The sequence below is a fragment of the Brachyistius frenatus genome, unplaced genomic scaffold (genome assembly GCF_029030835.1).
Source record: "Brachyistius frenatus isolate BFR_SWC_R1_liver_20210118 unplaced genomic scaffold, ASM2903083v1 Contig_21, whole genome shotgun sequence".
NCBI lineage: Eukaryota > Metazoa > Chordata > Actinopteri > Embiotocidae > Brachyistius > Brachyistius frenatus.
The window spans coordinates 5,090,944-5,109,416 of NW_027210620.1; the positions used below are offsets into that span (position 1 = coordinate 5,090,944).

The following is an 18,473-nucleotide window of genomic DNA, read 5'->3' on the forward strand; positions in this document are numbered from 1 at the left end:
GTATATAATATATATAGATATATAATGTACTGTATATACTGTGCATTTTATATTTTTTACTGCTATTTTATTTTATTGCTTTTCTATTATATTATTCTATTCTATTGTTTCTATTATTGCTTCTGTATGTATGCTGCTGTGGCGAAAAAATTTCCCCTCGGGGATTAATAAAGTATATACCTACCTACCTATATATAGATATATACTGTACTGTATATACTGTGCATTTTCTATTTAATATTTTTTTACTGCTATTTTATTGCTTTTTATTATGTTATTGCTTCCTGTATGCTGCTGTAGCGAAAAAAAATGTCCCCTTGGGGATTAATAAAGTATATACCTACCTACCTATATATAGATATATACTGTACTGTATATACTGTGCATTTTCTATTTAATATTTTTTTACTGCTATTTTATTGCTTTTTATTATGTTATTGCTTCCTGTATGCTGCTGTAGCGAAGAAAAATGTCCCCTTGGGGATTAATAAAGTATATACCTACCTACCTATATATAGATATATACTGTACTGTATATACTGTGCATTTTCTATTTAATATTTTTTTTTACTGCTATTTTATTGCTTTTTATTATCTTATTGCTTCCTGTATGCTGCTGTAGCGAAACAAAAATGTCCCCTTGGGGATTAATAAAGTATATACCTACCTACCTATATATAGATATATACCGTACTGTATATACTGTGCATTTTCTATTTAAATTTTTTTTTTACTGCTATTTTATTGCTTTTTATTATGTTATTGCTTCCTGTATGCTGCTGTAGCGAAGAAAAATGTCCCCTTGGGGATTAATAAAGTATATACCTACCTACCTATATATAGATATACAGTATACTGTACTGTATATACTGTGCATTTTCTATTTAATTTTTTTTTTTACTGCTATTTTATTGCTTTTTATTATCCTATTATTATCTTATTGCTTCCTGTATGCTGCTGTAGCGAAACAAAAATGTCCCCTTGGGGATTAATAAAGTAATTTACCTCTCTATACCCTAAATAGTCCTTTTGAGGCGGTGTTTTTGAGCGCGTGTAATGCGTCACAACGACCGGCAGGGGGCGGTGCTCGAACATCCTGCGCATTGACCGAGTGAAACGAAGAAGAAATGCGACTCGATGAAGAAGACGGAGGCATAAATCAAAACAAACCAGTCCTAACGGCCTTGACGCAGTTAGTCGGCGGCTGCAGGAATTTGCGGAACATACGGTGAAGCAGGCTTAATGGTTAACTGCACCCGGACTTTGGACGCCGTCGTCCAGAACTCCCATGCTGCTGCACAAGGTCGGTGTTTTGAAACCAGGCACGAAGTTTGCTAAAAAAAATTTTTTTGTCAATTTGTCCCCGTGTCTCCTGCGTAATGAACTCCGCCTTTACCAAACTCCAAATTGTTTAAAAAAAAAAAAAGAAAAAAAAAAAGAGAGTCATGATGGCCAGCGTCTACGTGAAGACGTTTGTACAGATGTGTAATTACCTCCAGGACCCCCTTCACGTAGCGAGGTTTCAGCGTTTGTGCGGCATTAAAGGAACATTCCCGGATAAAAGCACCAAGGCGAACAGCGGAGGGTCGGAGCCGGAGTGTCCCGGGCTGAGGTGGAGGGTCCAGCCGGGTGGGGTTGGAGGAGGAGGAGAAGGAGAAGGCTCCGAGCGGAGTGTTGGGAACGGAGCGGCCGCAGACGCCACCGTGCTGCAGGTTAATGGGTGTCAGAGCGACGATGACGTCAGGCCCGGTGGTCCTCCATCATCATCATCATCAGCAGCAGCAGTAGCAGCTGCCACCGACTCCGACACCACCAGAGCAAAACCCCTGCGGAGGAACTCCCTGACCGGGGATGTGGGTCGGGAGTTCCTGATCCGCAACAAGCTCCTCTTCTACCTGTTCACGTTTGGGACCGAGCTGGGCAACGAGATGTTCTTCATCATCTTCTTCCCCTTCCTCTTCTGGAACATCGACGCCCTGGTGAGCCGGAGACTCATCGTGGTCTGGGCCTGGAACCTCTTCGTGGGACAGTCCACCAAGGACATGGTCCGCTGGTCCCGGCCGGCGTCCCCTCCCGTGGTGAAGGTGGAGGTCTTCTACAACTCGGAGTACAGCATGCCCTCCACGCACGCCATGACGGGGACAGCCATACCTTTCTGTCTCTTCATGCTGACCTACGAACGGTGGCAGGTGAGCATGTTCGCAAACGACGAGGCGTAAAGTGTCAAAAAAATAGGTGCAAACAAATCATGCAGGCAGTTGATGTGCAATGTTTGGAGACATGGCAAGGATGCATCAACTGAGCTGCAGACCCCCAGGGCCACCCCCCCCCCCGGGGGTCCCCTCAGGGTTTTGCTCTTAGTTTGCTTTGGAGCTGAAATGATGATTTGATTTATTGTTTTGTAGATGGAGTGAAATTATTTAGGTAATCAATCACTTGTTTAATTTTAAGCATACATTTTCAAATGACAGCTTCTCACATTTTTTTTCTGTTTTTCCCTTCATGTGATTTAATGTTTCATGAAATATCTTCGACTTCCAGTCAGGCCGAAGAAACAATTTGAATAGCAGCTTCGCTTTTTAGAAATTGTAATCAAGTTTTTAACTTATCACCTTAATGGACGCACAACAACTTCAGTATTATCAGGCGTCTCCTTTATATCGACACCATCTACTTTCAATTACGTGATTGATATGAACCTGGTTTCCTCTGACAAAATGAACGTGTCACCGTAACACTTAAAATATTTCACATCGCTGAGCTCCACCCAAACCAGCTGAAAAAGCTTCTTTAAATGTGAAGAATAAAAAAAAAAAAAATGTATGATACACATTTAACCAGTATAGCTTGTGAGCTTCCAGGTAGCTTCAGGTTGGAGAGCGCTGACAGACACATTACGTAGGTGGATACACTACACATGTACACGGAGAGCGAAGAAAAGGGTTTCAATCAGGTCAACAGCTTGGATTTAGCCCCTGGAGTGTTAATCCATCTCTGAGACAACGCACAAGGTCGAACCTGATGAATCTACATTGACAAATATCACAATGCTCCACCAGTGTTATTCTCCCTCTTCATGTTGCCTCATATTTCCACACAGGATATGAACAGGCTTTAATAACCCACAGGGCAGACGGACAGTTTTGTACCCGACCATAACATCTTTCTATACGCGCGTCTGCTCAGGTTAAATCTACATTAAAAAAAAGATCAGAGTTTAAAGGGGGTGGGGGGGGGGGCACGTGACCTAATAATGTGTGAAAAGTCCAGCATCCAGTTGTTGTTTTTTTCCTCTGCAGCTCCTCGGTGTCGGGGAGGGTCAGACTACAGTCTGACCAAAGGAATGAAAAAGCACAGACTGCCTTTAAATCCTCATTAATCCTTGCTGCCCAGTCCCAAATGAAGAACAGCAGCTCCGACTGAGCAACAGCACAAATGCTTGTAGGTGTGGGATGAAACTTGTTGCTGCACAAAACGAGCATTCCTCAAAAGTGGACCGACGGGGTGCGTTGGAGAGAGAAGAAACCAGGTGGCTTTGTTTTGAAATAAACAAAAGCTCATTGTTCAACTTTGTCAGGGAGAGAAGAGGAAGTAGTGAATGTGACTCGGGGGAGGAGGAGGACGCTTCGAACTTTTCCTGCGATTGAATGTGTTTTCTGGTTCAGATGGGAGGAAGTGAGCTGGGAGGGTCTCTTTAGAGGAATGTAGCGTGCTGTATCAGCTGATCGGGGGAGCTCAAAGCAAGGAGACGTTTTGGTGAAGCCCAGACAATCAATACCTGCATCACAAACATAGGACACACAATTTAAATGTTCTTAATGTGAGACACATGATTAAAAATGTGTCATAAGTCTGTGGTTGGTTTGTGATGACTGTCAGTAAATAGATTAAAAAAAAAGAAAAAAGGGAAACGGTTGGTTGAATTCTTACATATTAGTGTGTTGCACGCCTGAATACAAACTGTCTGAACCGCTTGAACTTTCGTTGTGTCATCAAGTTCCCTTTAGTGTCATGACTGAAGGCAGAAGAACTGAAACCACAGCAAGAGGTTACTAAAAGTTACAAAAGATTAGGTGTGGGCCATAAATGGGTTTCAAGGCCGAAGGAGGACTCAAAGTATCATCTAAACAGTGTTAGAAGGCCGTGTTCGATTACGCTGGAAGGATGTCGGTCAGTCGGACAAGTAAATATCTTAACTTAGGATGGATTTCTACGATTTTCAGTCCACAAGATGAATTATAATCAGATGTTCTTTGACTTTCCATGCAGAACTACCACCAGGTCACAATGTACCGTCACCGTACTTTAGTTTGACATCGGCTTCAGACGAATTCTTTGAAGTCCTTCTCGGCAAATACCGAGATGGTAATCACAGTGCACATACCTGCTGAACAGTGTTGTCATAGTGAGCATGCTGATGTTAGCATTCAGCTCGAAGCACTACTGTGCCAAAGGGCAGCCCGACAGAGCCGCTGCTACCACGCCAGTCGACTTTTTGACTCGTTTCGTTTTCTTTCTTCCCCAAAGCTGTTGTTGTTGTTTCCACTGACAATAAACTGTGATTTCACATAGTTTGAACATATTGCCACAGAAACGTATAGCTTCCTTTTGCCACCAGGAAATGAGAAAAGTGTCTCAAAATGAATGAATTCTCATCGAAGAAGCTCTTGTGTTTGGAGTATTTACCAAACATACTGTGTGTTAACCTTTTAATGCAGCCTTCTTTATTTCTCTCTCAGTACTCTTTCCTCTTCGGCTTTTGTGTGGCTCTCAGCTGGAGTGTCCTGGTCTGCGTGAGCCGAGTCTACATGGGGATGCACTCTGTTCTGGTAAAGCACATGACACACTACATTCATATCAAATAAATCTTCCCTCACTGAAATCTGAATTCGATTGAGAATATAAGTGATGCTGCTGCACCCGGACCTTCGACCTTCACTGTCACTTACAGGCCATTTATTCTTTCATCCCAGTTCGATAGTGATGTCTTCCTTCGACGCGGCAAAAATGATCTCTAAAAAAAAACTAAATCCATAGTGCCATTTATTCTATATTATACAGCTTCATATGCACCTCAGATAGTTGTAAATGATACCTGCTGCAGTCCCTTCTTTTCTTTTATTATGGAGGATACCTCCAAACAGCAAGCTCGGCTTGCATGTCTGTATTTGAAATGACTTGTGCTCGTTTTAAATTTCTTTGAGGGGACAGATTCCCGTGAGAGGAATCATCAGACCAGTTGTTAAACTTGAGATCTTCTAAGGACACTAAACAAATTCCTGTGAATAGTTTTTTGCTCATTACATCATCTTGAATGGGTTTTGTTTTCTTGGCATTGTTCCTGCTGTATGTAACTGAGGGAACGACAGGAAATAAGATGGCCATTGCTAAGAAAGTCTTTCAGCCTGCCATGTATGGAAAAGTTAACATTCACAATAAAAGGACTGAAAACATCTGGAGTTCATTCACTGCAATACTGTGTGTAACATCCACTTAATTACTTCTTTTTCATGTTGATAACTCGTGGAAAATTATGTGCAAGCAGAGCCAATAAACAAATTAAAGCCAATAGATAAGGTCAGATTAGATTTGGTGACCGGGCAACTGCTGCTTGTAGTTACGGTTTATGTTCTGATTCTTTCAATAGTGACACCTGTTTATCAGTCAGTTGCTTTCCTGATTTCTCCAGGAGGATTTAGGACTACAAGGAAAGCCATTGCTTAAATAACATGTCTTTGTGTAGTGCGTCCTTCAGGGCAGGAAGCAGTACAGGCTTTTTTTTTTTGTTGAGAGTTTGGACTTTTGTGTTCATGATTTGTAATACGTTAAAAAAAAATGTTGGAGTACATTCATTTTAACTTCTTAAAGTCAGGTTTCTCGTTAAAAGACATCTTCAGTCATCAATACGCCTCGTCGGATTGAGATTTAATCTGCTTTACAACAATGCGTGTCCCTGTGTTGCAGGAGGTAATCACTGGCTTCCTGTACAGCCTTCTCATTCTCGCCTTCTTCCAGCCAATTTTGGGCAAGATCGACAACTTCTACATGATGGACCACTACGCTCCGCTTGCCATTATCGTGTCGCACGTGAGCCTGGGACTTGTGGCTTTCTCTCTGGATTCGTGGAGCACCTCTCGGGGCGACACGGCTCAGGCACTGGGCACCGGGGCGGGGGCCGCTCTGGCCAGCCACGTGAACCATCAGCTGGGGCTGATGCTGGATCCGCCGCCGTCCTCGCTTCCTCTAATTCTACCGGAAATCAGCGCCGGCTTGGTGCTACGCTCCCTGCTGCGCTTCCTCATCGGAGTCACCGTCATCCTTGTCATGAGGATGGTGATGAAAGCAGTGACTATTCCGTTCTTGTGTCAACTGTTTGGGCTGCCCTCCAATAACATAAGACGGGCGCGGCAGCACATGAGAGTAGAGCTGCCGTACCGTTACATCGTCTACAGTGTTGTGGGTTTTAGCTGTGTCTGCTTTGTGCCTCTCCTCTTTAGGATCTTAAACCTCGCCTGAGTGTTTGTGCTAACGGTCACGCCCTGCTGACATGGTGAAGGCCGACAGCACTTGGAAACGTGCTACTTGTTTTGACACAAGCGAACGGCTCTGTTTCTGCACGACAGAAGCCTTTTTAAAAAAAAAAAAAAGGTCGAGTCTGATGATATTTTCATTGGTAATAAAAGAGCAAAACCAATGATCGATTGATCTTTTTAACAAATATTATCTTTGAAGCCTGATGTAGCTCACTTCAAAACGATCTAAAAAAAATATTAGTGAGCCACACAGCTGCAATGGGTGACATGTTTCATTACAACAAGAACAACAACTGTAATCTACTTTAATCAAATCTCAGTCGTCGCGGCTATAAATACTCCTCAATTATTAATTATGTTTTAATCTGGGGCTGGAAATCCAGTATTCCCCAAGAAATGTACTCCGTTCAGTTTGAGTATTACTGAATACAAACTACAGACCCCAACTTTTTTTTTTAGGAAATTACCTTTTTTAAATGTGGCCAGATTTTAAAAAAAAAATAAAAAATCTGAGAACAAACATCCGCAAGCTGTAAGAGTGTGAAAGTATTGCACATCTTTTGGCCTTTTCATGAGATTTGTCGATGTATCAAATACACAGAATATCACCTGCCTCATCCTTTAAGATCCACCTTTGGTCAACACGTTCAAGTTTTATCTGGAAGTTTGGAATACAAAATCTATCAGATGTAATGCATCGATGCTTGTATTCATCAACGAGGAATCTATTGTACATTTCTGTAATTTGTCAGAATATACAGGAACATGTTTTGGACAGTTTTATGCTCTTAAGAATAAACCAAACCATGAATCGGGAAAGTATGAAGTCACTTCACTTTTCATTTGTCCCCGTGTATAAATCTAAACAACCTGGAAGCAATAAAAACAATACTTTAGGTATTCAAGCTGTCAGGTGTGTGGGTAGTTGATGATCTCTTTAAATATGGAGGAGTTTCTAACTATGAGCAGGTCTGTTGTGTCATTACCACTTTTTTACACTGCCATGGTCAGCATTATGTTGTCGCCTCGCTTTTGTATATTTTCTCGTGTCACACAATTATGTACGTGTAATTTTGGCCCAAATGTCAGTCAAGTGCTCTGAAACAGTTATTTGAAACAAGAGAATTAAGAAAAATTTATATTTTTGATCAATTCTTTTATCATTGTAATTATCTTGAGATGAATTGTTCCTCTACAAAAACTAAATTTAATATATTATCCATACTGTATGAAATCCAGAGACATTTCAGCTGTCCTGATACTCCAGTATATAAAAACATAGAACTTATCTGACTGTTGTAACTGTTTGTAATTTGTTGTATTGTTTTTAATAATGCTTAACTAATATTAAATCAGAATATTAATGCCCAATTTACGGTATATCGTGAAAACGTATAGGGATATTTATAGGTGTGCTATTACTATCAACCCTCCCATCTTTTTTCTGTTATGGAAAGACTGTGTCCACAGAAAACGTATGGAAACAAGATAAAAATAAAGTATTTAAAAAAAATGTTTAACCAAGCACGACTATCAAGTATTCGTTATTCCATGATGGAAACAGTGTTTTGCGTGACATACTGTCGTCATTCCACAATGAACTATTTTTAAGCGTGCCTACAGTCTTTAAATAGTCTTATTTCAAAGGCCCATGCTCACTTCTTTTTGGTTTAAACACTATGGTTTTCTCAACAATTTGTAGCTACAGGACATACAGACTTTTTTTTTCTATATTATAATTAATAATAATAATTCATTGCTTTGTACAGAGAAGTGTTTTTATTATTTAGCACATCTTCAGTGAAATATATTTGGATGGACAAAATAATAGAAACACCTGTCGGTAAAACACAAACCGCAACCTTCAAAATTATCATTGAATATTATGACCTTCATGTAGGATTTATCGCAGTGCTGCTTTATTAGACTTTAGTTAAATGTAGTTGTGCCTATTAAAGCTGGGATATGGAGTTTTGTGGAAGAGGCAGAATTTGAAAATGCAACCCTCCCTCTGCAGCTCTCACCCCGCCCCTCTCCGTCCTCCTAAGCCCCTCCCACCAAACGATCGAGGGCACATGCGGTTACCTGCCTCTCCTTTGTCTCCGGATCGCCGAGGGTCTGTCTTCAGGTGCACTTCGGCCAGGTCGAGCGCTCACCGGAGGGGAGGCCTTGACCTCTCACCGTCCTGGTGGAGGCTGTGGACGACGAGGACTGGCTTGGTGCCCCTGCGAGACGGGTATCACGTTCAAATGCACCCTCCTATTCTGGAGCCTCTCCCCCAAACGAACCGCCTCGTGTCCCCCCATCACGTCCACCCGAGAGCCGCACTGCCTGCAGACTGCTCCAAGGGCTGAACGACTGGACGTTGAGGCTGATGCAGGGTCAGCGTCCTGGCTCGCCACTTGAAACCTGGAGGTTTCGCCCTGCTCGCCCTCATGCACCTTGGAGGGAAGAGAGTTGAACAGGAGGGTTTAATGTCGTCTAGTTGTTGCCGATACGTTAATAGCAACTTCTTTCTGGGATTGTACAACAATTAATCAGACTGGATATTTAAATTGGACATCCACTGGCATCTGGAACTTGATTTGACCCGCATTAAGTCTTGTTATGGGCTAGATTTTCTAAGGCAAAGAGAAGCTGCAAAAGACTAATGTTCTCTCAGACCACTTGAATTATAATCTTCTCAAAAGTTATTATGGTATTTTTGCCTACCCATGGTAAGTATAAGTAAGCAAGTGAGAATATAGGCTCTAAACAGTCTATATATTTTGTAGGCATAAATGTATTGTATACAACTCATGGTCACTTAGCAAAAAATTTGCCTTTTTATAATCTCAATAAATGTTATAAAGTTAAAATGTTTACAAAAACTAATTTTCACCACGACGTTTTTTTTTTTTTTTTCCTTCCCCAAATGAAAAGCTGGTGTAACTTTTATTTTGAAAACCGGGAGGAACCGGAAGTCCGTACTTTAACACTCACCGACCAAAACATTCATGTTTAACATCTGCGATTCACAGTGGAGCAGCAGGACAGGACGCCATGCTTCAGTTTTAACAACATTTAACGAAATTAAATGTCGAAGAAAGCGACAAGCGAGGTAGTTACTTTAGATCGCGTTTGTTTACTTTTGTTTGTAATTTGCCTCGCTGGCCTCCAAACTGTTTGAGCTGCTGTTCTTCTCTGGCTGCGTTAGTTCGTATAAAAGTGAGCTATTCTGAACCTTTTAAATGAGAAATAAACAACGTATGGGAAGTTGTGTCTGAGGAAATACCAGCCTCCTGCAGCCAGTGCAGATGCCTCGTTTGGAAAAGTCAAATGGCAAAGGGACAAAAAGGTAAACACGTGCAGATTAAAGGCCCACCGAGACAGAAAGATTTCAACTTCCTCCTCTGCTCATTTAACGTGCATCTCTCTCTCTCTCTCTCTCTCTGTCCATGACTCAGACTGAAGTTAGACTGGAGGTTTGTTCAAAGGTTCTGCAGCATCCAGAAGGTCCTGTTCCCGTCATGGACCAGTCAAAGTGTCCTGATGTTTGGGACTTTGCTTGTCGTCACTCTGACAGGTAACACAGCTGGGCAACTTTGTCTGCATAAGGGGGGGGGGGATGATTAGGTCACATCAGGTCAAACTGCAGCTCGACGTCCTTCAGGTGAAATATTAAGAGCTTCTGATAGCAGCAGGCTGCACACTTTATTTCCCTCCCGACCTTTAGGCTCAGCGCGTTGCCTCATTTCTCCAGTTCGTTTTACAAGCCTCTGCTTCAGCCGTCTTCCATGTCTTTCTCTGCCATCAGAACAGCTGATCATTTACCAGGTGGGTGTCCTCCCCAGTCGCTTCTACAACGTGCTGGCAGACAAAGATTTCTCCGGCTTCAGGAGTCTTGTGGGCACAGCGCTGACGCTCATTTTACTCAACTCTTCTGTAAGTTGATGGGTGGCACAAGTCCACCTCACGCACCGACCCGTCACAACAGCATCCGTCTCTCATTCTTACAACCAAATAGTTCTTTAAAAGTAGACAGATCTTTTGCAGGAATTTGGCCTTTGAGCAGGTTTTTTTTTTTAATCTTCACACATGTTCAAACTGAGCCGTGTCCCTCTTATCATTTTCCTTTGTGTACACGCTGTACATTCACTGTAGTGATAAAAGTACTGATACTTTTAGAAGTCATATTATTGATTAACCGGTCTGTTCTTTATCAAGCCGTTGTTAGTAGGCAGAATATTATCACTCTTTATTGTTGAGATGAATTATTATTGTCCTTATCATCTGATTATGTTATTGTACTTGATTAAAATACAGCAGCACTTTTATCACAATTGGGACATTTACTACATTTCTAGTACTGTAAATGATCCATCTAGAGGCATGTAGATGTGCACCTAAACTAAATAAAACAGACTGTCACAGTCTTTTTTTTTTAAATTTTACTGTGGGGCATCAGCTTTTATTTTGGATGACTGTAAACTAAAGTAGTTGCTTTATAAAAGGACATGCTCGTTTTATAGCCTACATGTACTTGTTCTTGGCTGTGGATTTTGAACCTTGGAAACAGCAACCGATAACAGTTTTCTAGGAGTTTATTCTAAGGAAGCAGATATGCTACATTCAGTTAGGAGGCCTCTTCTGACAGGAGACATCATGTGTCGTGAGCTCTTGTTCCCGTCATCAAATTGTCCTTTTACTGTCTCACTGTTACTTTCTCTCTCTAATACAGTTTCTTCCTACGTGTCCCCGTCTTTCTCTGTCACAGCTAAAAAGCATCGATCAGTACATTTGCAATCAGATGTATGTCAGGTGGAGGAAGATGCTGACTGAAAGCCTCCATTCGGCCTACTTCCAGGGCAGAGTCTACTACACGCTTAATGTTCTCAGAGAGGACATCGATAACCCGTAAGCATCAATAGCTTTCTTATTTGTCGTTTTTTTTTCCCTCACAATAAAGACGGATACAATTTCAATTTATCAGCATGTACGATTGTGCAAAAACACATCGACAGTTTGAGTGTTGTCCAATAAAATGAAAGATTTGATGTATTAAATCGTGCAGTTAATAGAACATTAAACATGGACGTATTTTTGTGTGATTCTTGCAGAGACCAGCGGATCAGTCAGGATGCAGAGAGGCTGTGTAAGCAGATGAGCACCATGGCGAGTCGTCTGATTGTCTCTCCGTTCACACTGACTTACTACACCTACCACTGCTTTCACAGGTGAGTATCAAAACTGGCAGAAAAAAAAAAAAAAAAACTCGTCAAAAATACAGACTTTCCTTTTCATATGTAACTTTTAGCCATCCCATGTGGAAAAACAGCATTACTGTGTCTGTTCACTCTGAAGCAACTCTGCTGCAGGCTAAAAAGGTTTAACTTGCTAAGCTTGTTTTGTGCAAGCAGAGTTGTAACTGCGGCAAATGGCTGAGTTTTTAATTTTATTGAAATATATTTGTAATGTGGTTTTAAATGTGTTCCAATGTCTCATTTAACTGCGTTTGAAAAGAGGTACATAAATATCATCGTTTTGCTCTGCAGCACCGGCTGGATCGGTCCTGTTAGTATCTTTGGCTACTTTGTAATCGGGACTGTTGCCAATAGAATCCTGATGGGGCCAATTGTGTCAACGTTGTTTGAGCAAGAAAAACTGGAGGGAGACTTCAGGTAAGTTCAGTATGTGTACATAGAGGCACACAAGTCTGAGTAGATAACTTATTCTAACAAATAAATGCAGATGGACTGCTTTAACTGACCAGTCATAATGTTTTCCCTGACCTTTAACAGAGTGGTTGGCTATTTCAGCAGCTTTATTTGACAAATCCTCCAAATATTTATTGTCAAAGTAAACCAGTCCCTTCGTGAAGAGGAAATATCCGAGAACTTTGGCACACTTCCTTTTACACAACAGGATATGCATCAGCCTGCAATGTAGCTTTTTTTCTGAAGAGGAATCTGCGATGTTTGAAAGTGAAAACATAAATATGCCTTTTTTTAATGTCTAGATTCAAGCACATGCAAATCCGTGTCAATGCAGAGTCTGCAGCTTTTTACAGGTGAGGCACCAGATTTATATACCTGGTCAAGTTTATAATCTTTAATTCTACACTATCATGTGGTTGTATAATGTAGGCAACGTACATTTATTGGCATTATTTAATTTCACGCGACACTAAATCAGATCAACAAGCAAGCTGGAAAAAAAAGCTTGTTTTTTTGTGTGTTTTTTTTTTAGAGCCGGTAAAGTGGAGCACATGAGGACGGACCGAAGACTGCAGGCTCTGATGTTGACTCAAAAGAGTCTCATAAACAAAGAGCTCTGGCTTTATAGTAAGAAAACTCTTTACATGCATGCAAATCTTTGTGCCTTTGCTTACTCTGGTTTGAATAAACTTGTAGATATTTTACTGCTATTTTATTGCTTTTCTATTATTATCTTATTGCTTCTGCATGCTGCTGTAGCGAAAAAAATTTCCCCTCGGGGATTAATAAAGTAACTACCTACCTAACCTGGATTAACCTCTGCTTTCTCAGTTGGGGTGAACACGTTTGACTACCTTGGAGGTTTTCTCAGCTACATTATAATTGCCATTCCCATCTTTACTGGTGTTTATGATGGTCTCACTCCCGGTGAACTCAGTGCACTCATCAGTAAGGTAGACATGTTTTTTCCTTTCTCTACTTAACTTCAACTTTTTCTTTACAAATAAAAAGAACACCTCTTAAAAGCGTTGAACAGGTAAAACAAAAACCGTCTAATCTTTGAAATCCAAAAATATACTAAAATGTTATACAGTATGTGCTCATGGTATGTTTTCCTCAGAGTTGAGTTGAAACATGAAATCCATCTCTGAATAGTTGCCAAAATGATTGTCGCTAGTTGACCCACTAGGTGGCACCAAAACCCCTTTTTTTTTTCCCCCTTACAAGCAATTCAACTCTTTATGCTGAGTTCAAATGCTTGTTGGACAGATTTCACATCTAAAAGGTCCTTGGAGATATTATTTTAGCATCAGAACTGTCACAATCAAGTATATTTAGTATTAACGTGGTCTTGTCTCATTTCATGTTGTTGCCCAGTGTAGCCTGTTGTTTTACATTCAGATCCTCTTAATAACCTCGACTCATATTCACTCTCTGTCCTGGTTGTCTCCTCGTTCGTATTCAGAATGCCTTTGTGTGCATCTACTTGATAAATGGCTTCACGCAGCTAATAGACCTGTCAACTACTCTGTCAGATGTGGCCGGATACACCCACAGGTACCACGCTGCATACTTAAATTCACCTCGTGGAGGATAAATGATGACAGCGGGGTTTGTGCATGCCGTCTACTTTTTCTATCACTGAATCTGGGTGTGTTGTGGTCAGGATTGGGGAGCTGCGGGAGGTGATGGATGACATCCTACGCAAGCAGTGCGACTACGACCCTGCGTCAGGGGAAAGCTACGACTTTGACAGGTTTGCGTGAGCACTTTTACATCAATCTCTGCTGCTGAAGATGATTTGAGGAACAGGCAGCACTCGGAGAAGTCATTAGATTACATTAAACATACAGAAATAGAAACGAGACCATCAACAACAAAGAAGATGGCGAGAATGAATGCCAAAGTCATTCAGCCTCCTAATGGTCATTGTTTATTTCAGTGACTTCAATGTCCACGCTGGCCCTGCGGACACTGCCTTCATCCTAGACCATCTCTCATACAAATCGCCTTACTCTGACCAGCTGCTGGTAGAAGACCTGAGTCTGAAAATCAGTCAGGGAACCAACCTGCTGGTGGTGGGGAACACGGGCACCGGCAAGACGTCCCTACTGCGGGTCCTTAACCGACTCTGGGAAGCACACAGCGGTGAGAGAGCTGCAGGACCGAGGCCGTTTTTGGTCATTGTAATGCGCGACAGCACAGGCTCAATGAGAAGGTGTCAATAAAAAAATAACCCCTGACTGAAATATTTGCATGTACAGTGCATCCGGAAAGTATTGACAGCGCTTCACTTTTTCCACATTTTGTTATGTTGCAGCCTTATTCTAAAATGGATTAAATTCTTTCTTTTTTTTCCTGAAAATTCGACACACAATATCCCATAATGACAAAGTGAAAAAAGTGTTTACATTTTTTGCAAATCTATTAAAAATAAACAAAAATATAACTTACATAAGTATTCACAGCCTTTGCTCAATACTTCGTTGAAGCACCTTTGAATCCCTCAAGCTCCATCAGGTTGGATGGGGAGTGTCGGTGCACAGCCATTTTCAGATCTCTCCAGAGATGTTCAATCGGGTTCAAGTCTGGGCTCTGGCTCGACCACTCAAGAACATTCACAGAGTTGTCCCGATCCACTCCTTTGTTATCTTGGCTGTGTGCTTCGGGTCGTTGTCCTGTTGGAAGATGGACCTTCGCTCCAGTCTGAGGTCCAGAGCGCTCTGGAGCAGGTTTTCATCAAGGATGTCTCTGTACATTGCTGCATTCATCTTTCTCTCCATCCTGACTAGTCTCCCAGTTCCTGCCGCTGAAAAACATCCCCACAGCATGATGCTGCCACCGCCATGCTTCACCGTAGAGATGGTATTGGCCAGGTGATGAGCGGTGCCTGGTTTCCTCAAGACATGACGCTTGGCATTCAGGCCAAAGAGTTCAATCTTTGTTTCATCAGACCAGAGAATTTAGTTTCTCATGGTCTGAGAGTCCTTCAGGTGCCTTTTGGTAAACTCCAGGTGGGCTGTCATGTGCCTTTTATTGAGGAGTGGCTTCCGTCTGGCCGCTCTACCACACAGACCTGCTTGGTGGAGTGCTGCAGAGATGGTTGTCCTTCTGGAAGGTTCTCCTCTCTTCACAGAGCAACGTTGAAGCTCTGTCAGAGTGACCATCGGGTTCTTGGTCACCTCCCTGATGAAGGCCCTTCTCCCCCGATCGCTCAGTTTGGCCGGGCGGCCAACTCCAGGAAGAGTCCTGGTGGTTCCAAACTTCTTCCATTTACGGATGATGGAGGCCATTGTGCTCATTGGGACCTTCAATGCTGCAGAAATGTTTCTGTACCCTTCCCCAGATCTGTGCCTCGATACAATCCTGTCTCAGAGGTCTACAGACAATTCCTTGGACTTCATGGCTTGGTTTGTGCTCTGACATGCACTGTCAACTGTGGGACCTTATATAGACGGTGTGTGTCTTAACAAATCATGTCCAATCAACTGAATTTACCACAGGTGGACTCCAATCAAGTTGTAGAAACATCTCAAGGATGATCAGTGGAAACAGGATGCACCTGTGCTTGTCATGGCAAAGGCTGTGAATACTTATGTACAGGGGATTTTTTTCATTTTTTATTTTTAATAGATTTGCAAAAATTTCAAAAAACTTTTTTCATCATTATGGGGTATTGTGTGTAGAATTTTGAGGAAAAAAATGAATTTAATCCATTTTGGAATAAGGCTGTAATATAACAAAATGTGGAAAAAGTGAAGCGCTGTGAATACTTTCTGGATGCACTGTGTGGAAGGAAACATATTGTAAAGAGAAAAGATAGTTGTGTCCACATTACGCTTATAAAAAATGACAAATGAGCCCAACGTGGTTTCCCCTAAAAGAAATTGCCACTGTGGACATGAATATTTGGATCATCATTTGAAGCTGGTTTCTGGAACCCTTCAGTACTGCAGAAGCTTTTAACTCAGGGGACAGTATCATAAACAGTTTGATTTCTTTAATTTCAATTACATTTTTTCCTTTTTCTCTAAAGTAATACAAATTTGTATCATATACTACACCATGAACAAAGAAGAAAATACAGGAATTTGTCCAAGCGTTGCAGAAACATGTGGAGATGCTGTCACATTAAAGGCATGAAAATATTTGAGCTGTTTTCTGAGGGAGTAAAATGCTGCTATTAGTTTTCATTATTACAGATTCCGATTTGGCCACAACATGTCCACGCAAAAAAACATCAGAAAAGAACAGTAACTATAATCCATAAGGCAAATAAAGAAAAGTTGGCATTATTTGTGAGATCTGTAAACATCGGTATCCTCTCACCTGTCTGTCTAACCATTTGCTGTTTCTTTGTCTCAGGTTTTGTCCAGATGACCACGTGTTTCGGGCCCAGAGGAACCCTCTTCCTGCCACAGAAACCCTACCTGACTGATGGCTCACTGCGTGAACAGGTAGCTATTTTCTTTTATGGTGTTTTTCTTCAAGAGTAGTTTCTTTTTAAGAGCCCTCAACTTGTCAAACAATACATATCCAGTGTGTCTACAGGTGCTATGAGTATAACAAGAGCTCAAATCGACCAGAAAATAAAAGATTGACTGGAACTCTTCTCTCCAACAGGTGATCTACCCACTGAAGGACATTTACCCTGCATCAGGTATCATATTCAGTGTAACCTAACAGTTTACTGTCAAACAGTGTAACAGCCAGAGGCAATAACATTTAATGTACATTAAAACAGTAAATAAAGACACAGTATGTCATATGAGCTAGTGTTTGTATTCTCGAATATTGTGAACCTCTGGGAACATTTACATTTAATCCGGGTTTTTTACAACTTTGTGTTAATGCTGCCTCATAGAAAACCTAAAATAATGAATAATTTGAATGATATTTATAGTGTGTCCTTTTTTTCAGGGTCAGTCGATGATGACAGAATTATACAATTCCTCGAACTTGCTGGAGTGGTGGGTAACTTCATCATTCAGCAATATGCTTGAAAATCTTCGATTTGTCTTTTTAAATGGATTATTCACCTTGAATACTGCATTAGATGATTTTAAATTTGCATACATACTGATATGAAAACTTGATATGTGTGCTCCAGTCTAGTCTCCTTCAGCGGACCGGTGGGCTGGATGAAAAAGTAGAATGGAACTGGTGAGAGCAACTTCAATAACAAACGATGACTGTGTTTCCGTGCAGTTACACAGTCACACGTTACTTCCTCAAAATTATGACCAATCCCAACTGATTTTTCTCTGCAGGTATGACGTTCTGTCTCCAGGCGAAATGCAGCGACTCTGCTTTGCACGACTCTTCTATCTGCAGCCCCAATATGCCGGTGTGTTCCTAACCTTCTGCAAAGTTTTTACAAGAGCATCTCAGGAGGAAAGACATTTTATGACTCCATGTAAAATATTTGTGTTATGTTCTACAGTTTAAGTCTTTTTTTTTTCTTTACTCTTTAGTTTTAGATGAGGCCACCAGCGCATTGACCGAGGAGGCGGAGGCACAACTCTACCGAACCTGTAAACAGCTGGGCATGACGTTGGTCAGTCTGGGACACCGGAGCAGCCTGGAGAAGGTAGGCTCAACACAGGCTACGTGTCCCATAAACCTCATTAGAATTAAAGAGATGATGAGGAATTAAAATGATCAGAAAGTTTAAAAATTACAGTCCATAAACTCGAATTACTGTAGGAGGAAGTCGTGGGAAAAGCACATCTTTCATGCTTGATATGTGCTGCCTACTATTCAGCTGAATGCTGGTCGATTGATGGATTAGATACTACACAACTGAGTTCAAAGGGACGAACGCTTTATCAGTCTCTAAATCTCCTCTTGATAGGATTACATTTCTACAATTATTATTTTTGTTTTAAAATGTACCACCTTTAGTTTTGTTCTCAAATCTGTCTACATCTACAAAGGATGTTGTGTCTTTTCTGTTCTTCACAGTACCATGATGTCCAGTTGAAGCTGTGTGGAGGAGGCCGATGGGAATTAACCAATTTAAGAGAACCTGGAGGGAGTCTCAGAGAAGAGGACATGTGACCACAGTCATCTTGAAACCCATAATAAGAAGAACACATCAATGTCGGAGCCGAGAACAGAAACGCACCTTAATTAATCAGTTACTAATATTCAAGTGCTCTTCTTAATCTTCTCGGAGTCCACAATCAGTTTGATATTTTATTCCCATCTTGCTTGGTTAAAGAACGGGGGAATGCATCATTTC

General features: G+C 41.3%; 2 protein-coding genes across 2 annotated transcripts; both read left to right on the forward strand.

Moving 5' to 3' along the window:
• Window positions 1-1,162: 1,162 nt before the first annotated feature.
• On the forward strand, window positions 1,163-8,057 carry LOC138619831 (sphingosine-1-phosphate phosphatase 1-like). The gene is made up of 3 exons (XM_069696630.1): window positions 1,163-2,189; window positions 4,740-4,829; window positions 5,965-8,057. The coding sequence occupies exons 1-3, from the start codon at window positions 1,446-1,448 to the stop codon at window positions 6,514-6,516; spliced, it is 1,386 nt and encodes a 461-aa protein (XP_069552731.1). The 5' UTR covers window positions 1,163-1,445; the 3' UTR covers window positions 6,517-8,057.
• A 1,489-nt stretch (window positions 8,058-9,546) lies between these two features.
• abcd4 (ATP-binding cassette, sub-family D (ALD), member 4) lies at window positions 9,547-18,469 on the forward strand. Its single transcript, XM_069696632.1, has 19 exons — window positions 9,547-9,870; window positions 9,980-10,098; window positions 10,330-10,457; window positions 11,290-11,429; window positions 11,633-11,749; window positions 12,068-12,193; window positions 12,532-12,582; window positions 12,762-12,856; window positions 13,061-13,182; window positions 13,695-13,786; window positions 13,896-13,985; window positions 14,172-14,377; window positions 16,595-16,686; window positions 16,853-16,889; window positions 17,150-17,199; window positions 17,340-17,392; window positions 17,500-17,576; window positions 17,704-17,819; window positions 18,194-18,469. Exons 1-19 carry the CDS (start codon window positions 9,830-9,832, stop codon window positions 18,287-18,289), a joined length of 1,848 nt encoding a protein of 615 aa, XP_069552733.1. The 5' UTR covers window positions 9,547-9,829; the 3' UTR covers window positions 18,290-18,469.
• The last annotated feature ends 4 nt before the right edge of the window (window positions 18,470-18,473 follow it).